Here is a 20,170-nt window from a genome sequence, read left to right as displayed (position 1 = left end):
GTCAGGGACAACAAATTCCAATTGTGGGTTGCGGCACATTCCAGGTTGCCAGCCACAATTTCCAGGGGCCTCTTCCCCTCATCATCGTTGAGGGGCAGCTGCCCAGCCTCCTAGGGCTGGACTGGTTCTCGGCATTGGGGCTCAACGTTTCCGGCATCCACTCTGTGGTTCCAGACTGTTTTGCCACTCTGACCAGTGAGTTCGCAGATGTCTTCGATGACCGGCTCGGTAAATATATGGGGACACCCATTTTGTTTAATTTGGACCCCCAGGTGGCACCAATACGCCTTAAGCCTAGGAGAGTGCCATTTGTTCTACGGCCCAAGGTAGATCGTGAATTGGACAAATTAATTGCACAAGGGGTGTTAGAGCAGTGGACCATTCCCCCTGGGAGACGCCCATAGTGATACCCAGCAAACAGGATGGCAGCATTAGGATCTGTGGAGACTTTAAATGCACCATCAATAGAGGGTTGCAAGCGAACCCTTACCCTGGACCAGTGGTGCAGCACCTGCTCCACTCCCTGGGGCGGGGAAATGTGTTTGCCAAGCTGGACTTGGCACAAGCCTACCAACAGCTTCAGGTGGACGAGGCCACTGCCATGGCCCAGACCATCGTGATCCACCGGGGAGTTTTCAAGTGTAAGAGACTGCAGTTTGCGGTTAGTGCAGCCCCAGGCATTTTTCAGAGCCTGATGGAGTGGTTGCTCCAAGGGCTTCCAGGGGTAGTACCCTATTTTGATGATGTGTTTGTATCTGCCAGGGATCAAGCCGAACTCATCGTGAAGCTAAGGGCCGTCCTGAGTCGTTTTTGCCAGGCTGGGCTAAAACTTAAGCGGGAGAAATGCAAGATAGGTGTCCCCAGCATAGAATTTTTAGGTTACCTCATGGATGCCAAAGGCATCCACTCTACCCCATCCAAAATAGAGGCAATCAAAAAAGCCCCCACGCCCACATCTAAAGTGGAGCTTCAAGCCTTTCTTGGGCTTCTCAATTTTTACGCCATATTTTTGCCCCATAAGACTTCCTTGGCTGAGCCCCTACAGGTTTTTGGACTCTAACATGGCCTGGCATTGGGGTTCTAAAGAAGCCCATGCTTTCAGGGCGGTTAAGGATGTCCTCACATCCCAGTCACTGCTGGTCCAATACAGTGACCGCCTTCCTTTGGTTTTGGCGTGTGATGCATCGCCCTTTGGCATTGGGGCTGTTCTGAGCCATGTCCTTCCTAATGGCTCAGAAGCCCCAATTGCCTATTATTCCCGCACACTCTCGTCTGCGGAAAGAAACTATAGTCAGCTAGACAAAGAAGCCGTAGCTGCTGTAGCAGGGGTCAAACGTTTTCACGACTATGTTTATGGTCATTTTTTCCAATTGGTCACTGACCACAAAACCCTCTTGGGCCTCTTGGTGGGGGACTGCCAGACCCCCCAAATTTTGTCACCTAGGATGCCCAGGTGGACAGTTTTCATGGCTGCTTACAATTACCAGCTGCTCTATAGGCCAGGAAAGAATTTGGGGCATGCAGACGCCCTCAGTTGCTGCCCCCCTGCCAGCATCTGTTGTAGACCCTGCCCCCACTGCCTCAGTCCTCCTAGTTGAGGAATTAGCAATGCCAATATCCTCCCGGGATATTGCAAGGCTATCTGCAAAAGACCCCGTTCTCTCCAAAGTGCTGGACTGGGTGCGCAGGGGGTGGCCGCAAGGGCCAGTTGGTCAGGAGCTTCAGCCTTTTTACGTATGCCAGCATGAGCTATCCGTTCTCAATGGATGCCTGCTGTGGGGAAACTGGGTAGTACCTCCTCCCAATCTTAGAGCGCCAATTTTAAGTTGCCTGCACACTGCTCACCCAGGAATTGTGCGCATGAAAGCACTGGGCAGGAGCTACGTGTGGTGGCTCAAAATTGACCAGCAGATAGAAGACTGGGTGGCTGCCTGTCAACAATGCCAGCAGTTGAGGCCGGCTCCCCCCTCAGTGCCCATCAGATAGTGGGACATGCCCCGGGCTCCATGGGCACGAGTCCATTTGGACTTCGCTGGCCCGTTCCAAGGGCAGAACTTCTTAATTGTAATGGACGCCGACTCAAAGTGGGTGGAGCTGGCACTCATGCCATCCACCACTTCGGAGGCTGTCATAAAGGTGTTGGGAATGCTTTTTGCAACCCATGGGCTGCCAGATGTGGTGGTGTCCGACATCGGGCCCAGTTAACGTTGGTGCCCTTCCAAATGTTCCTAGGACAGCTAGGCATACGACATGCGACCACGGTTCCGTTTCACCCAGCCGGCAATGGCCAGGTGGAGCAGACTGTCCGGTCTGCTAAGGAGGCATTGGGCCGCCTGGGGACAGGAAATTGGCACAACAAATTGTCCCAATACCTCTGGAGCAACACACAACACCGTGCCCAGTCACCAACCAAAGTCCAGCAGAACGGCTGATGGGGCGCCAGCTCTGGACAACCCTGGACCGGCTGCACCCCAGCTATGTATCAGAAAAAAGGCCCAAACCTACCCTGATGAACTAACGCCGCCAGAAGCCGCTCCCGCGACTTGCCCTGACACACTCTCATCGGCTGCCCTACCTGGTAGTCCAGTTGGTCTAGCGGAGGTCACTCTTCCCGCCGTCTCGGCCGCTCAGTCTCCAGTAGTTCCACAGGCCCAGCCAGCAGAGACTCCTCCTTTGACCGCCGCCCCTGAACTAAGACGATCAGGGCGGAGCCGATGCCGGCCGGCGTACTTGGAGGACTACGCATGTGCCAACCGGGAGGAGAGGGGTGTTATGTACTGAAGTTCCCTGCCATAGACTTGCATTGCTGGCTCCTGATTGGCTAAGACGCGAGCAGCCTGCTGGCGGGAGAAATCAGCTACCTGATTGGTTAAGCGTCTGACAGCTCGAGTATAAAAGAGCTGTCAGCTGTCCTTTGCTTTGCTGTTTGCCGGTTGAAGGTTTGCCTTACATATGAGCTGTTTGTCATTGTTAATAAAGGTTGTGTTAGCTTCAACCTGCCTTGCCTCAGTCCCTGTCTGCCTCGTTCTCCCTACAGAACAAAGACCTTGCCTTATTTTCGGGGAAGCACGGAATCTTTTGAAAGAGCAGGAAAGGTAACCTAATGCTGAATTCACTTTTATTCATTGTGCTGCAAAAGAGGCCACTTACGAGCATGAAATGATTTATAGGAACTACTACAGACTCATGAACCCTACATAAGAAGACAAACCTACACCACTTTTATAAAATCTAACTTAAGCTTGATTTAGTTAAATAGCATAGTCTCCCTCCCTCCCTCCCTCTTACTCTCTCTCTTTCCTTCTCTCTCTCTCTCTCTCTCTGTCTGTAAAACTTCCAGGGTGAATAAATTCAGGATCTAATTCAAGAGGGATAAGGCTAATAGGTTCATTTATTCTTCACTTTTGTGCCATTGGGAATGCCTGACCTTAACACCAGCTGGTGTTAAGTACTTTCTCTTATGAGGAACAAACTTAAAGCCAGAATACCCAACAAAGAAGCTGTCTCAGGGATTGCAGGGTCAGCCAAAAATACACTGCAATGAGTTTGATTTCCATATATATTTTTAGAAAGGACAATGATGTTTAATGGAACAATCTGTTTCCTCCTCTTGCTGCCTCAACAGAGTGCTCTAGTAATAAGGTGACCAACTTTTTTACAATGAAAAGGAGGACAAAACACGTTCTATTGTCCAAAGTAGTAACCCTTTTTAATGTGATTTTTCAAGACGTTAGGGGGGGGAGGGCTCTTTAAGAATTAGATCAAAAACACCAAGATAGGTAGTTGGCTGCACAGCAATCTCGAAAGGATTTCCATTCAAGCCTAAGAATCGGGCATTAATTTCAGCATGCCTTCAAAGGTTTTTGCAAGTCAATCTGATGGAGGAGAAAATCTCCTGGGCTTTCCAGAACCTTTCTATCCCACAGAATAGCAATCTGGCTGTCTTTCCATTGGGGGAAATGGAGATAGCTTTGGGAATCCAACGACTATTTTATATATATTATAAAATCCGAAGCAAATCAGGAATATGAGCATTATATGTCGCATGCCCACGTACACTCTCAACCCCTTCCCCTCCTGACTTTTACACCAGGTTTAGAATGAGCTGGAAAGGACCTTGGAGGTCTTCTAGTCCAGCCCCCTGCTGAAGCAGGAGAACCACCTTCAGATCTTTTTAACCATCTCCTCATGCAGAAGTCCTGGAAACCCGACAATTCTTTTATAAGAAGCTTCCACTTGGCTTAATCATAAACGCCACAACAGATGGTCTTTGGAGTTTTAATGATGTTTGCTTTGATTTGGGGGAGAGAAGGAAGATAGGGCGTAATGTTTTTAGGCCACTGCATAAAAAAAGAGAGAGCTAGTCATTCTTTAGTTTCCTAAGCTTCACAAAACAGGTTAGATATATAGATGTTGAGACTTTGGAAAAAGTTCAGAGAAAAGCAACTAAGATGACCAAAGGCCTGGAGACTGTTGGAAGAAATGTCCTTCTGGGTTCAGTTCCAAGTGGGGGAAAAGACATTGGAAACATGGAGGCTGCTTGGAAAGATGGTTTAATGGTGAACAGGATCACATGGCTTGAGCTCCTGAACAGAAAAGGGGGATTGCATGCTTCCAGATGTTGGATAAAGAAGAAAAGAGAAAAAAAGGAGCTTGCTGAGTGTTCCTGAGTTTTTTATACTGTTTGGCTCCACCTCTCTGTTTCCTGTTCCTGTGTAAGAAATGTATTCTGATTGGTTGTCATACTCCCAAGGACGGGGTAGGTGGGTGTCTTAGCTAGCTTTGTAGGTTGTGTGTCTTTTGAGTCCCAAACGTGGTTGTTCCAGGATGCCATGTGTTTCTGTAGAAGGCTAATCCTACCTTTGTTAAATAGACTAGACTAGCTCAGGACCCCTAATGGCCCATTGACAAAGGTGGGGGCTATTAAGAGTGAGTCTGTTTCCTGCCTAAAAACATGTTTCTCCATTTCTGATCCAGGGAAATATAATATTCTACCTTTTCAATATTTCCCAGGATATTTCATTTTTCTAGGAGAGGGGTAGGTTTTAACTTTCTACAAGACTAAAATATGAAGAACGGCTGCAGGCTTCGGCTTTGGCTAGCTAGCCTAAAGGAAAGAAGAATTAGGAGTGACATGGTAGCAATATTCCAGTATTTGAGGGGCTGCCACAAAGAAGAGGGGGTCAAATTATTTTCCAAAGCACCAAAGGGCAGGACAAGAAACAATGGATGGATACTAATCAAGGAGAGAAGCAACCTGGAATTGAGGAGAAACTTCCTAACAGTGAGGACAATTAACCAGTGGAACAGCTTTGCCTTCAGAAGCTGTGGGTGCTTCATCACTGGAGGTATTGAAGAAGAGATTGGACAGTCACTTGTCTGAAATAGTATAGGTTCTCCTGCTTGAGCAGGGGGCTGGACTAGAAGACCTCCAAGGTCCCTTCCAGCTCATTAATTCTATTGTTATCTATTTTATATCATCTCGGTAAAATCTGTCTCATCCTTGATCTCTCTTCTACCTGTCGAAGACGCGAGAGAAAATCTGCGAGAAGAAAATTCTTTGCACTCGAGATGGAAGGGGCAGTTGATATAGCGGCGGCGACGATTTCTAATAACCGCCATGAAAGTCAGCTCGTAGCTAAACTAAGCCGGGCTTTCCTCTTCCCGCTTGACTCTTCTTATATCCCATTCCACCGCCCCGCTTTCCAATCGGGCGCACAAGATGAGTCAAGAGTCTCCCTTGGAGATCCGGAAGTCGCCCGAGAAAGCCGTTGCGACCGTAGCCCTTTGGGGTTGCCACTCTCTTCCGAGTGCGCAAGCGCGGCCAGAAAGGGTAGGGCGAGCGGGCGAGCAGGGCGTGCGGAGCTTCTGGTCGAGGTGGCGGCCCCGTTCTCGCGCTCTCCATGGCTGCTCAGCCTCCGCCGTCCGTGCCGCTCACCCGGCGGCCCCTGTTGCTCGGCCAAGCGGAGGGCTCGCAAGACGCGGTGACCATGGCGGCCATCGTGCCCAAGGAAGAGGGGCTCATCAGCGTCTCGGAGGACAGGTGAGGAGGGTCGGTCGGACGAGGCTTGCATGGTCCCGAGCAGTTCAAAGGGAAGGGAAGGCTGAGCCGCTCTCTTGCCCGGCGGTGCCTGCCCGACGTTGCGGCTCCATCAGCTGCTGCAAGGTTGGGGCTTCATGGGGAGAAAAGCAGTCCGCCTCGGCTACCTGGAGCCGCTGGTCTCTGTGCAGAGGAGCGAGTCCGAGCTGGCGCGGCTCCTGGACGAAACAGCGTTCCGCATCCCGGTCAGTGCGGGCGAGGGCTCCGGGTATCTCCGCGAAAAGATCTCTCGGTGTAGCATCGGGACGAGGCAGTCTGTGCCAGGTGCATCTCCGTCGCTCGCTGAACAGGCGAAGCCGGGAAGTCAGCCCGTCTGGAGCCGCCTGCTCGAGTCTTGGCAGCTCCGCTCCTAAAGGAAGGTTGGGAAGGCGGGATTGACTTGGTGGGAATGGAGTGAGCAAGCAGATCGCGGTATCAAGGGGCTGGTGAGATCCCAAACGAGCGGATCCCTTTCTTTTCTAGGTCTTGTGATCCCAAAGCCAAGCTTAGGGGGTTGGAAATACTGTACTAGGATGTAACTGTAAGCCAAGCGGCTGTGTTGTTTTACCCTCCCAGCTATCTTGTTTCTCTACCTGAAATTACCTACCTACCTTATCTGTTTGTCTACCTTATCTGTCTGCTTGCCACCGATCTACTTTATGTCTGTCTACCTACTTACCTTGTCTGCCAGCCACCTACCTATTCTATCTGTTTGTCTACCTTGTCTGTTGTGTGTCTGTCTGCCACTGATCTACCTTGCCTACCTACCTACCTACCTTGTCTATCTGCCTGTTACCTACCTATCTTATCTGTTTGTCTACCTTGTCTCTCTGTCTGCCACCAATCTACCTTGTCTATCTACCTACCTACCTTATCTGCCTGCCTGCCACCTACCTATCCTATCTATTTCTCTACCTTGTCTCTCTGCCTGTCTGCCACTGATCTACCTTGTTTATCTAACTACCTACCTTGTCTACCTGCCTGCTACCCATCTATCTTATCTGTCAACCTTGTCTGTCTGTCTACCTTATCTACCTTGTCTATCTGTCTGTATCTACCTACCTTGTCTGCCTGCCTGCCAGCCACCTAATCTGTCTGTCTGCTGTCTACCTACCTACCTTATCTGTGTCTGCCTGCCCCCTACCTACCTGCCTTTTCTGCCTACCTACATATCTTTCTATCACGTTTTTGAAGCATCCATCTCCCTCAAAGAGTTGTTGGAGACTTGTTGCCTCCAGTTATACACTTTATAGCCAGTAATTGCTCTGAGGCTTTCTTGGTTTCACCTGCATTGCCTCTTTAGGATTGCCAGCTAGCAATGCTGCAGTGCATAATTGGCAGGATTCTCCTACAGTATGCGACTCTTTTAGAGAGCAGTGGCAGAAAAGAGTAAGGAAAGCTTGGTGCTGCTACTGGAAAAAGGGAAAAGCAGTTTGGGGAGAAAGGAGGGATTTAAGGGAGAGAACCAGCACGATTTGCTTGTCATTGTTTCACCCCACTGTTTTCTTCCCATGTGAGGTCAGAATGCATGTGGACAAATTAAGGAGGGGCTTTACCGATGCTGCTGGATTAAACTCTTGGCTGCTCTGGTCCATATGGCCAAAGATGAGGGCCAAAGATATATATATCTATATATATACCCCAAGAGCCCTCATCTTACATGGGAAAAGACCCGAATACAACAAGACCAACATACCTACACCCATGAAAATCTACAAATATATATATTTGTTTTCGTAGATTTTCACAAGTATAGGTATGCAGGTCTTGGCGTATTCGGGTCTTTTCCCATGTAAGATTGACAGTATCTTGGCGACGTTTTGATGCGGTCACACTTGTCATCTTCAGGCTGGTGCCTTTGGCTTCATGCTTGTGCGAGCAAAGCGTGATCGGAGCTGCTGTTTTTCTATAAATATAGGTGGGTGGGTGTGGAATGTTGGCTTTGTTGCTATAATAGATAGAGTTAAATGAAGGAGGGATAATGATAACAATGTATATATATGTATGTATGAGTACAACATAAGGAAATTGGATGTAAATTGTAAGCAGTGATTTGGAAAGGAGGATTATAAATTTTTGTTACTAAATATTATTGATGTTTAGTCAGAATAGGCCATAAGGATATAGTGTTTTTGGAGGATATTAGAAATAACAAATGAAATGCCAGTATGTGGTTATGTTTTAAATCTTGGTATGATGATTTTATGATGAAGGACGTTTAAACAACTATAGTCAAATGAAAATGGAGGTATGATGATGGTAATATGTATAAAAATATCTGATTTAAAATACTTGAGTTAATACGAATTTTGTGACGACAGTGGAAGAGACCACAAAAGCTTTTTCTAACCAACTGATACACTTTCTACAGCATGTAAAGAAGGAGGATTCTTTGTGTTGTGTTTGTTTTGAAAATTTAAAATAAAAAAAATCTTTTAATAATAAAAAAAAAGCAACAGGACATGAAATTGATTTTGAAGGAACCAGGTTAATCTCCGAAACTGAACACTTCAACAAGAGAATAATTATGGAAGCCATCGAAATAGAGAAACACCCCCACAACATGAATAAACGTGACGATACCTCCCGCCTACCAGACATCTGGAAACCAGCCCTAGTCAATAAACGAGTCCCAGCCACAAAAACCGACCCAGGACCCAGAACAACACAAGACATCATCCCCAGTCATCCTCACCAAACATCAATTCCATCAACCAATCAGTTTGGCATTTATATTTTTTTAAAATATACCTAGTACTTGACTTACTACCACAATTGAGCCCAAATTTTCTGTTGCTGAGTGAGACAGTTATTAAGTGAATCACTGCAGTTAAGTTAGTAACATAGTTGTTAAGTGAATCTGGCTTCCCTATTGACTTTGCTTCCAAGAAGGTCTGAAAAGAACTTCACATGACTTAGGGACACTGCAATTGTCATAAATTTGAACCAGTTGCCAAGCATCCGAATTTTGATGACGTGACCATGGGGATGCTGCGGTGGTTGTAAGTGTGAAAATGGGCATAAGTCACTTCTCATCGTAACTTCAATGTAAGTCATTGTAACTTCAAATGGTCACTAAATGAATGGTTGTAAATTGAGGACTATATTCTTTCCTGTTGCCTGTAGTCAATGCAGGTTTTGTAGTAGGTGAGTTCACTTGTTTATTTAAATAATTTGTATGGCTGTCCTTCTTGCTAGGGTCTTGGGGAAGAAGAGTTAAAACCAGGAAACAACAAAACAGCTCCTTTAAAAATAAGTTAATGACCACAATCAATGTGATTCCTCTGAGAACTAATTATATTATTTAGGGTTACACATAATACTTGATCACTGCTAGGGCCTGAAAGTATAGTCTTTGAATTGTGATTGTGTAACCAGCTGTGGTCTCTCTTTTTCTTCTTTTTTTCTGAAGCTCCATCCTCCTTGTGTGTTCAGCTGTTGCAATAGTTTCCAGGATTCATTTTACAAGAGAAAATTTGTAGCTCAGGTGCTCTCTGAGTGTGGTTGGCTTGTTTTTCTTTAGCAGATGTTTCATTACCAAGCTAGGTAACATCATCAATGCACTAATGAAAACATCCGCAGGAAAACAACCAAGCTCAGAAGTCTACAGGTTTCATTTTCTAGCCAGAATTTTTATGGTTGCAGGAAATCCCATCATGGAGAATATGCTGTCTCCTGTCTCTCTTTTGCTACAGCGTTCGTCCAGTTAATCCAAAGCTTTGTTCTCCGTTGGCTAAGTAACAATGTGGTGCCAACTCCTGAGGTCTCCTCCTTCTATCCTGTGAAAGTCAAGTCTGAATTTGCCACTGGGTGTGCCTATCTGTTTAATAACCAAACAGTGGAACATAAGGAACCTTGGCCATGTAAGACTCATGTGATTTTGAAGCATCTTCCTTGGAAAAATATTTCTTACTCAGCTAATTAGCGCTTGAAAGACAAATGTATGCAGGATGTAAACGGGAAGTTGCTTTAACCCCCATTGCTTGTTCTTAGCTGAGGATATTGTTTTCTGTTTGACCTGATATTCTGAACCACTAAGAAAAGAATTATGTAGGTCTAAAATGTATAAAGGTACATATGAATTTATGCTGGAAGAAAGGACATTTTATCATGTTTGGAGGATGCGTAATAAAGCCAGAAAATTTTGGATGCACATACATATGCTATTCAGAATAATTTAAAGACCAATGTACAGTTGAAACCAAAGTGTTTCCTTTTGTGATTAATGCGTAGACAGTTGGAAAAAAGTCATGGAGCCTAGGTTTTATACATGACAACTGCAGCAAGATTGTTATAAGCTTAACAGTGGGAGGGTTTGGTACTGCCCACAATGGATGAATCATTGGTGAAGATGATGGAATTTGCAGAGAAGGTTAAACTGACTTCTTTGATTAGAGAAAAGACAGCATCTATGTTTATTGCTGACATGAAGTCCCTTATAGATTTTTTTTTTTTGGCACAAAACAGAAAATTGCTTTATTTGGGGTTTTGATCATTAGAAACCATTAGATAATAGAAAAAGTGGGGGTTTTTTGTAACTGTACATATTTTTTAAAATATTTGTATTTGCTGCAAAGGAAATCAGAAGCTTCTATTTATATCTTTTATTTTTGCATTTTTGTCTCCCCCCCCCATGTCTTTATTATGTAATATGTATTAGCTTTAACTTCTTTTTAGAACTTTTAATAAAATTGATCATATAAAAAGATAATTATGCAGGATGAGCCCTGGGGTGAAGCACTCATCCTTTTATTTTCTTTCCTTGCAAAGAATAATAATAATAATAAATAATAATAAACTTTATTTCTTAGCCGCACCCTCTCCCAAAGGACTCGGGGCGGCATACAAGAAAACACATAAAATATAAAATAGACAACACATACACAATAAACAAATACATGTACATGGACATGGAGAAGGGAGGCAGATAAATAGAGACAATTAAAACACAGTAAAATCTAAAAACCCCAGAATTAAAATTAAAAAACTTAATTAAAATTTAAAAAGAATATCTCCTATCATTTTGATTGAGAAATGTACTTAGATTTAATTTAAAAAAAATGTTAGGTATAGTTTAGCAAATGCACCTGTGATTGGGCTATTGGGCAAGCGTGTCCTAAATCAACCTGACAGAAAGGAAGCAGTCATTGCAGTGAAATAATGGCACTCATAATTTATTGAATCAAGGATCTCAAAATAACCTGGCCTATTCCGCTGCAAGCACCACTCTTTCTAGCTCTCCTATTCTTCTCCTTGTTCATCTTTCCTATGTCACATGGGAGGTGGGTGGATGGGCCTATCACACACGCAATGGCCAAATTGATCAATGATGTATAAAGGGAAACATTTCAATGGTAGTTTTTACACTCTAATGATGTTAGCAGAGGGTAACAAAAGCCTCTGTTATATTTTAAGTTCCCCTCTTCCCATCCCACTGCCAGTTCTTTTGATTCATTGGTGTTGCCACTTGTAAACCAAGTTTGACAGAATATTCTGACCACCCCTTACAGTTGTGAATTTTCTTCCTCTGTTTAGTCATAAGCTGCTTCTTAATGTTTCTCACTACCTCCTGGAACAATAAAGATCAGACCTATCCTTAGAGCAGCGATGGCGAACCTTTTTTGGCTCGCGTGCCACAAGTGGGGGGAGCGCGGGGAGGTCGTGTGCCGGCGTGCCGCACCCATAATGCAACGTGCGATCCCCCAGTGCGCATGCACGCACAACGCACCCCTCCCCCCATTTTTACATGCTTTTTTCGCCCTCCCCAGGCTCTAGAGGCTTTATAGGAGCCTGGGGAGGGCGAAAAGAGCCTCCCCCGCCCACCCCCGGAGGCCCTCCGGAGGCTTCAGGGACCGTCCGGAGGCTTCCCTGACGCTTTCAGAGCGCTTAAAACCACCCTCCGAGCAAACCGGAAGTGACTTCCGGGTTGCTCGGAGGTTCATTTTAAGCGCTCCAAAGGCATTAGGGAAGCCTCCGGACGGTCCCTGAAGCCTTTGGAGCGCTTAAAACTTCCAGTTTGTTCGGAGGGTGGTTTTAAGCACTCCAAAGGCATCAGGGAAGCCTCCGGATGGTCCCTGAAGCCTTAGGAACGCTTAAAACGACCCTCCGAGCAACCCGGAAGTCACTTCCGGTTTGCTCGGAGGGTAGTTTTAAGCGCTCCGAAAGCTTCAGGGAAGCCTCCAGACGGTCCCTGAAGCCTCCGGGGGGCAGGGGGAGGCTCTTTTCGCCCTCCCCAGGATCCTATAAAGCCTCTGGAGCCTGGGGAAGGGGAAAAATAGCTTTTAAAAAGGTGAACGCCTCGTGTGCCCTGACAAATGGCTCCGCGTGCCACTTGTGGCACGCATGTCATAGGTTTGCCATCACTGCCTTAGAGGCTGCTTCTCCCATTCTGAAAATATTTTGAACAGAGAGTGCGTGTGTTGACAATACTGTTATTATGAGTCAAAATAAATGCATAAAATATTTGGTATTTTCAATAAGAGTTGATTGTTCTCGCATTTTCTCCATAGTATGCAATGCTAGATGTTTTTATGCTAGTGAACAACTAAAGGTCGGTTTTGAGTCTAAAATAGAAATTTAAAAAGTACAAGCAATGCAGGAAGGGTTCTTTGTCTTCCGCCTTTGGGAGAGATAACTAAAATTATCTATTGTATTGAGTGTGAGGGTATTGAGTGTGAGCAGGCTTTGGTGACTGGGAGCAGAGTGCAATTAACAGTTATGTATTTGATTCCATTTATAGCACTTCCCAAGTAATTATCTTGAAGTATAATAAAAATAATGTTTATTGCTTATTGAACGAGGCATCATCCATGATGATAGTTGCTGAATACCTTCATTTCTTTCAATAATGAAAAAAGCAGTCCAATTTCTGCCCTCTGGATTCACAGTATAGATGGATGAGATGGCGTGCTTTTACTTCGCTGCATTATGACTCTCGTTTATTTTGTCTTTCATGTGACAAGTGAATAGGCGTAGGCATGAATCTGAGTAGAATTTAAAAAAGAATGCTCAGTTGCCTGGAGTTTGATGCTGCAGTGAATGTTCTTGAGTGCATTTGTACGAATGAGCTACTGCAAATGACAAGTCTTCTCCCAGCCAATTGTTCTCCCTTGGACAGGTCTTGGGTCACTCAGAATAGCTACGTTGAAAAAAACGGGACTTCTACCCTGAATAATATGTAGAATGAGAAGCACTTTGATTTCAATCACATTATTTCAATAACTTTGGTTTTATTAATGGTAGTTCTGTCCTACAGCAAGAAAGTCAGTGGGGAAGCAGGCGGGGAAAGTTGCGAATTGTTGTGGTTAGTCTCCCCTATCAGTGCGCCCTTGCTCAGCCCCTCTATGTTCTCACTAACCACTCGCACGCCACTTTGCACCTTCTCCAGTCCATGTGGTATTTGCCACACAACCGTTTGTACCCTTGCCTTCCCTGTCCTTCATCATGCCTCCTATGCATTCTCACCCTCTCCCCAAACCACCCTCAGTCATCTTTCCCAGCTTGTGTGGCACCTTTCGCACAACCCTTTGTGCACCTCCTCGACCTCCATGGCCCTTCTTGGTCCATCCCTTGCGCCCTCCCCAATCTTCCCTCACACCTCCACTCACCTTCCTTCCTTCTCCCACTTACCTGCCTGCTGGCATAGGACTTACAACTTTCTGAAGGCTACCCCAATTGACTTTGGTCATGGGAAGTCAGCAACACGTCTCACCTAACAACTGTGGGATTCAGTTAACAACAGCAACCAGGACTTCATAGATTGCCATCACTAAACATTGCACTTGTGTTTTTATGATTGCATCACTTAGTAATAAAAATTCCAGCCGCAATTGCTGTTGTAAGTTGAGAACTACCTGTATAGATTAGGGAAGGAACCATTGTTTTGAAATACACCGCAGAACTAAAAATAAATGATGTAAAAACATTCCTTCAGTTGCTAAAAGTCTCTTTATTGGACTAAGTGAGCAGAAACCGAAAAAAACCAGCCCTTTGAGAAGGTTAAATAAAACCGGACTAATTGGGCTAGATTTTTCCCTTCCTGCTCTTAATTCTTTTCTTCTTCACAGCTCTGGGATGCTTTTTTAATTTTAATTTTTATCTTGTCCCTGGACAAGATTAGGCTCCATCGCTTCCCTCAGTGCTTCGGTGTGCATCCTGAGTTTAGGCTCCGTTTGTTTTATATTTGTTTCAGGTTACATAGGATTTTCTGGAATGACCAGGACTGTACTGTTTGTTTTTCTGAACAATTATCTTTGCTAGGAACAGTGTTTGAATTGTATTCTGAACAATTGGGCAGGAGCCATAGAATAACAATGTGAGTGTATATTTCTGGGGAAATTAATCTTAGAACTGCACAAGAAGTTTTTGTTTTGTCCCTTTTGACCTGCTCATGTTTACAGTTAGTGAAACCTGTTCCTTCCCCAATCTTGCATCATGCGAAGTGACTAAATTAATCTCTGTTACTGTCTGAAACTTTCTTTTCCTGCTCACCTTGCTCTGATAATTATCCTGATCTACTGACAGCCTAATGAGAATTCTATTTGACTGGTCTCACATAACAATATATCAGGTAAATAACTGCTGGCAAGGTAATATGTTCAAACTATTCAGTCATCAAATGAGTTATCTCAAAATGCCAAAATAGGTTACATACTGTACCTCAGTTTGTCCAAATGTATCTGTTACATCAAGTGTTCAAGTTAGTTTTCTCCTTCCATTTTGTCAAGGCTAATGTAAGTGCTACAGTTTGTTTCTATTACTTGAATCATTTCTTGGGTTGCGTGTTGAATATTTGATGCACTTCAGAGGCTCGTGGGAAGGGTCCGAGGGTGACCATTGTTTGCACAGAATAAAGCTGAGCACCGCAGCAATTCTCACAATTCTTTGACACCAAGCAGAAAGTGCCACTATAGATAGTCCTTACTTTTGACCTAAAGAAGGAGAGTGCAAAAGTTGGCTTGAAACTCAACATTAAGAAAAGCAAGATCATGGCATCCGGCCCTCTCAATTCCTGGCAAATAGATGGGGAAGAAATGGAGGTAGTGACAGATTTTATTTTCCTGGGCTCCAAGATCACCACAGGTGGGGACTGCAGCCAAGAAATTAAAAGATGCTTGCTCCTGGGGAGGAAAGCTATGGCAAATCTAGACAGCATACTAAAAAGCAGAGACATCACCCTGTCAACAAAAGTGTGTATAGTCAAGGCTATTATTTTCCCAGTTGCCATGTATGGCTGTGGAAGTTGGACCATAAGAAAGGCTTAGCACCAAAGAATTGAGGCCTTTGAACTATGGTGAATGGAGAAGACTCCTGCGAGTCCTTGCACTGCAAGGCGATCAAACCAGTCAGTCCTAGAGGAGATCAACCCTGACCGCTCTTTACAAAGCCAGATGCTGAAGATGAAACTCACATATTTTGACCACCAGTGAGAAGGAAGGACTCACTGGAGAAGAGCCTAATGCTGGGAAAGATTGAGGGCAAAAGAAGAAGGGGACCACAGACAATGAAGTGGCTGGATGGAGTCACTGAAGCAGTCAGCATGAGCTTAAATGGACTCCAGAGGATAGTAGAGGACAGGAAGGCCTGGAGTAACGTTGTCCATCGGATCGCGATGGGTCGGAAACAACTTTGCAACTAACAACAACAAAGGTATGATGGTGCTGAGCAATGAGACTTATGACTTGTCCCAAGAGTTGCACCCATTCCAGCATCCCCACAATCCTGTGATCATGATTCAGACACTTGGCCACAGCCTGCATTTACAATGGTGACAGCTTTCTATAGTCACATGATCACCTTCAATGAACAATGTCAGTGGGGCAACAGGCAGGCAGTCACAAATCCCATGACCTGGCACTTAGTGACCTATGGTGATTCACTTAATGACTGCAGCAAATGAATTTGCCGTTGTAAATCAGATGCGGTAAGGTGATTTTTCATTTTACAACTGCATTGTTTAGTCATGGAGTTGCCAGTTCCAATTGTGATTGGCAGGGGGAAGATTATACCTGCAGAAAACCAAATTGCTATTTTTATAGGAAAAAAGGGGAGGAATCATATTCATTTTCCAGTAGAGTGGAGGGAGGGGTCACAGCAGGGTTAACACAGCCTGATTGGTCCATTTGACTGAGAGAAAACTTCTTAACCTTCGCCTTCTCCCGTTGGTTCCCAGTTTCCTCTCAGTCAAGGTCCAAGACTCAGGTTTGGTTCCTAGTAGGTTTTCTAGTTAGTCAGTGTATGTTAATTGATCTTGATTAAATTTAGAAATTTTAATTTGGTTACCTTTAGAAAATGTATTTTTTGTAGTGGGTCTGCCTTGCAGGGCTGTTGTTGGCTGCCCTTAGAAGGCTGAGAGATTCTGCAGGGGGGGGGCGCTGGCTTCCTCCCCCCGCTTAGAAGGTCGCTCCGGTCTGATGCCTGGTGTCTCGGGCGTGCCGGGCGACCCTACGGCTATGCACACATGCCTTTTAGTGAAAGTCGCAGCGCGCCGGGGCTTTTCAGCGCGAAAGCGACAAATCGGCTTCATTTTGAATTTCGCACAGTCCGGGGCCGGTTACAGCCTGCGGCGACGGCGCGGGGCCGTTTTTTCTGGGATTTGGAGGTCTCCCGGTGAGTAGGAGCTCCAGTGTCTTGCTTTGGTGCCGCTGGGGGCGGCGAGCGTGCAAACGGCCGCCCGCAGCCAGAGGAAGCGAAGGGCGAGGTCGGCGGCCATTTTTAGGCGCGCTTTGGCCAGGGACCGCCCAAAGAAGCCGGCAGCCATTTTGAATCACGTGTCTGGGCATTGCAGCACGGAGAGGCTGAATACAACGTGGCCGTGCTGTTTGTTGTCTACCGGAGGCCCGGAGCAGGCGATTCCCACCAGCTGAAGGGCTGTTCCTGTCTCAAATTTATTTGGTGCACGTGAGTGGGGCGATGGCGGATAGAACAGAGGCTCAGCAGGCCTTACCATCTCAGGCAGGCGATGATAAGGCTGAGCCCACTCCCCCTGTTAGGCCTCGGGCTTCTAGGCCTTCAGCAGAGGAAAGACCTTCCAGAGCTCTGCAAAGGGATGAGCTCAGGCGATCCAGGGCTATAGAGAAGGTCATCGAAAGAGCGGAGAAAAGACAGGCCCGGGATCCTGGGCCTAGATCCAGATCTCCACGCCCCGTGGCTTCCTGCCCTTCCCCACCTGTGGCCAGGGGGTTCAGCCCTTCCTCTTCTTCCTCTGCTTCCTCAGATAGATCGGATAGGAGTCAGCAGCGGGGGGGCCCTCGCTCTCCTTCTGTTTCCCTGGGGACTAGAGAGGCAGATAGGGGGGACCCATTGGAAGGCACCTCTGCAGGTCCCATTAGGGGTAGGAAATCCAGCAGGGCCTACGTGGCTCCAGATTATGATACTGAAGGTGATGAGGAGGATCTAGAACACCTCCCTGAGAATCTCAAAAGGATTATTTCTGCAGCCATCTCTAGGGGCATTGCTCAAAGGGACAGGCCTTCCCATCACAGTCGAGTTACTCCCTTTAGTAGGTCCAGATCTAGGGCTTCCTCTCCTTCCCTCATGAGTGAGGTTTCCTCTAGGGGGGAAGCACGGAGGGATGATTGGGGGTTCTCTGAGGAGGAAGATGCGGCCCCTGAGCTGCCTCGCTCTTCTAACCTTTTCCTCCAGGCCATGTTCAAGCCATTACTCAAGAAGGCTAGGAGAACCACCAAGGTGGGCACGGGGGACCCCACGGTCCCACCGCCCACGGATCCAGACATGGTCATGTTCTCAGCGACGGCCACTAATAAAGAGGAGATTCCTGCCCCTCCTCTTTTCTTAGAGGTAGCTACTAGCCAATGGGCCCGTCCTTCTAATTTTTCCCCACCTGGCAGCAACGACCGTCGCGCCTATAACATGGAAAAGTCTTTTGTGCAGGCTATTCAGCTCCCAGTTGTAGATCAGCCCATAGCAGCTTTAGTCTCCTCTTCCCCAGTGGTCTCAGGGGACGCAGCTGACAAACTCAAGCCAGAAGACAAGAGGGCGGAGCTCACCTTACGTAAAAATTTTAAGGCCTCAGCTTGGGCGGTGCGGGCAGCGGCTGCTGCTTCGTACTTCAACCGCACCACGGTCATGTGGCTCCGCCAGCTTCAGGATCGAATTCCGATCCAGGATGAGCGCGTACACCAGGATTTAGCTAAAATAATGGCAGCGTGTCAGTATTCGGCTGATGCGACCCTAGACGCTGTTAGATTTGGTTCTAGTGCTTTGGCCACCTCGGTGGCCTCTCGTAGGCTCCTATGGCTCAGGAACTGGCAGATAGACTATAAAGCCAAGTGGGATCTAGTAGCGGCTCCCTTTGAGGGTCCAAACTTGTTTGGAGCTTCCTTGGATCCGATTTTGGTGGAGAATAAAGATAAAAAGAAAGTCATGCCTACATCCACCAAGAAGGCAGAGTCACGTAGTCACCCCTATCGCAGGCCCCAGTTCAAGTCTTATGACAGGGATCAGGACCAGCGATACCAACCGTACAGGCAGGACAGGTCATTCAACAGACAGGGGTTTCAGGACCGTTCTAGATTTCAGCCGCAGTCCAAGCGGCCCTTTCGTGGGGGGGGCGGCCGCCCCTTCCGCAGAGGGAAATGACTCAAACCCGAGTCATCCCATCGGAGGCCGCCTGGCACTGTATGCGGACGAGTGGGATCGGATCACGTCAGACGGTTGGGTCAGGGCGACCGTTCGCCACGGCCTAAGGTTAGAATTCCTCTCCAATCCCCCAAGTTTTTTCAAGGTTTTTCCCCCGGCCCGGGATCCGAAGCGACGTCTCCTCATGGACCTCGCGGTCGCCCATCTGCTAGAAATCAGGGCGGTGGAGGTCGTTCCGGAGCAGGAGAGGGGTCTGGGCTACTACTCCCACCTGTTCGTAGTTCCAAAATCCTCGGGGGGTTGGAGGGCGATTCTCAACCTGAAACGCCTGAACCGCTACTTAGTATACAGGCGGTTCAAGATGGCGTCCCTGAAATCGATTCTGCAGGGCATTCGGAGGGGGGATTACATGGCCTCAGTAGACTTGACGGAGGCCTATCTCCACGTTCCCATCCTTCAGTCCCACCGGCGTTATCTCAGGTTTTCTCACCGGGGCAGGCATTACCAATACCGGGCTCTCCCGTTCGGTTTGGCCTCAGCTCCGCGGACATTCACCAAGGTCCTGGCAGCACTGGCGGCTTACCTGCGTTCCATTCCGGTGAGACTTCAGTGCTACTTGGACGACGTTCTCGTTCAGGCGGGGTCCCTATCCAGAGCCAAGTCGGATCTTCGGCTGACGATCCGTTGGCTTCAGGCGTTGGGGTTTTCCGTGAACTTCCCCAAGAGCCACCTATCCCCATCCCGGCAGATCCTACACTTAGGGACAGTGATAGATTCCGAGTCAGGGAGGGTCCGCCTGTCTCCAGAACGCTTGTCCAGCCTGCGCCAGCTGGTCTCCTCCGTACAAAAAAGAAGGTCTGTTTCCATCCTGACCTTGTCTCAACTTCTGGGGAAGATGGTCTCTTGCATAGGGATAGTGCCCTGGGCCCGGCTCCATCTGCGGCCTCTCCAGTGGGCCTTGATCCCGGTCCAGAGAAGGATGATGAGCAACTCCTTGCGGCCAGTTCCTCTACCAGCGGAGGTGAGACTATCTCTTCAGTGGTGGATGTCCCCGGCGCTGCAACAGGGGGCTTGCTTTTGGGAGCCCGAGAGAGTCACCGTGACGACGGATGCCAGCCTCTTCGGCTGGGGGGCCGTGATGGACTCCGACATGACCCAGGGACGTTGGTCTGCCTCGGATCTCCGCCACAACATCAATTGGCTGGAGCTGAAAGCCGCGAGACTTGCCCTACGGACTTTTCGTCATCACCTGCGGGGGCACCATGTCCTCCTGCTTACGGACAATGTGGCGACGAAGGCCCATGTCAATCGCCAGGGGGGCACCCGCTCGCGTTCTCTCTGGCGAGAGGCGCAGTTGTTGGGCCTGTGGGCGGAGAGACACTTAGCCTCCATAGTGGCGGAGCACATCTCAGGAGTGTCCAATCTTCAGGCGGATTGGCTGAGTCGCACAACCCTAGACGATGGCGAGTGGCAACTGGGCCCGGAGTTGTT

At 47.3% G+C, this 20,170-nt stretch overlaps 1 protein-coding gene across 2 annotated transcripts in view; it reads left to right on the top strand.

Moving 5' to 3' along the window:
- The first annotated feature begins 5,810 nt into the window (after positions 1-5,810).
- Positions 5,811-20,170, top strand: part of WDFY2 (WD repeat and FYVE domain containing 2) — a 54,589-nt gene continuing 40,229 nt past the window's right edge. The window contains exon 1 of one of the 2 annotated variants that reach the window (XR_014174302.1): positions 5,811-6,043. Coding sequence is in view for 1 of the 2 variants with exons in the window: in XM_081940697.1 (XP_081796823.1) it covers positions 5,904-6,043 (140 nt within the window). In the remaining variant the exon portion in view is untranslated. The remainder of the gene's footprint in view (positions 6,044-20,170) is intronic. The other variant, XM_081940697.1, reaches the window with a different exon arrangement.

Source organism: Natrix helvetica (genome assembly GCF_964273705.1).
Source record: "Natrix helvetica genome assembly, chromosome: 2".
NCBI lineage: Eukaryota > Metazoa > Chordata > Lepidosauria > Squamata > Natricidae > Natrix > Natrix helvetica.
The sequence above is the reverse complement of the archived record's forward strand: the minus strand, read 5'-3'. Positions and strand labels throughout refer to the sequence as shown.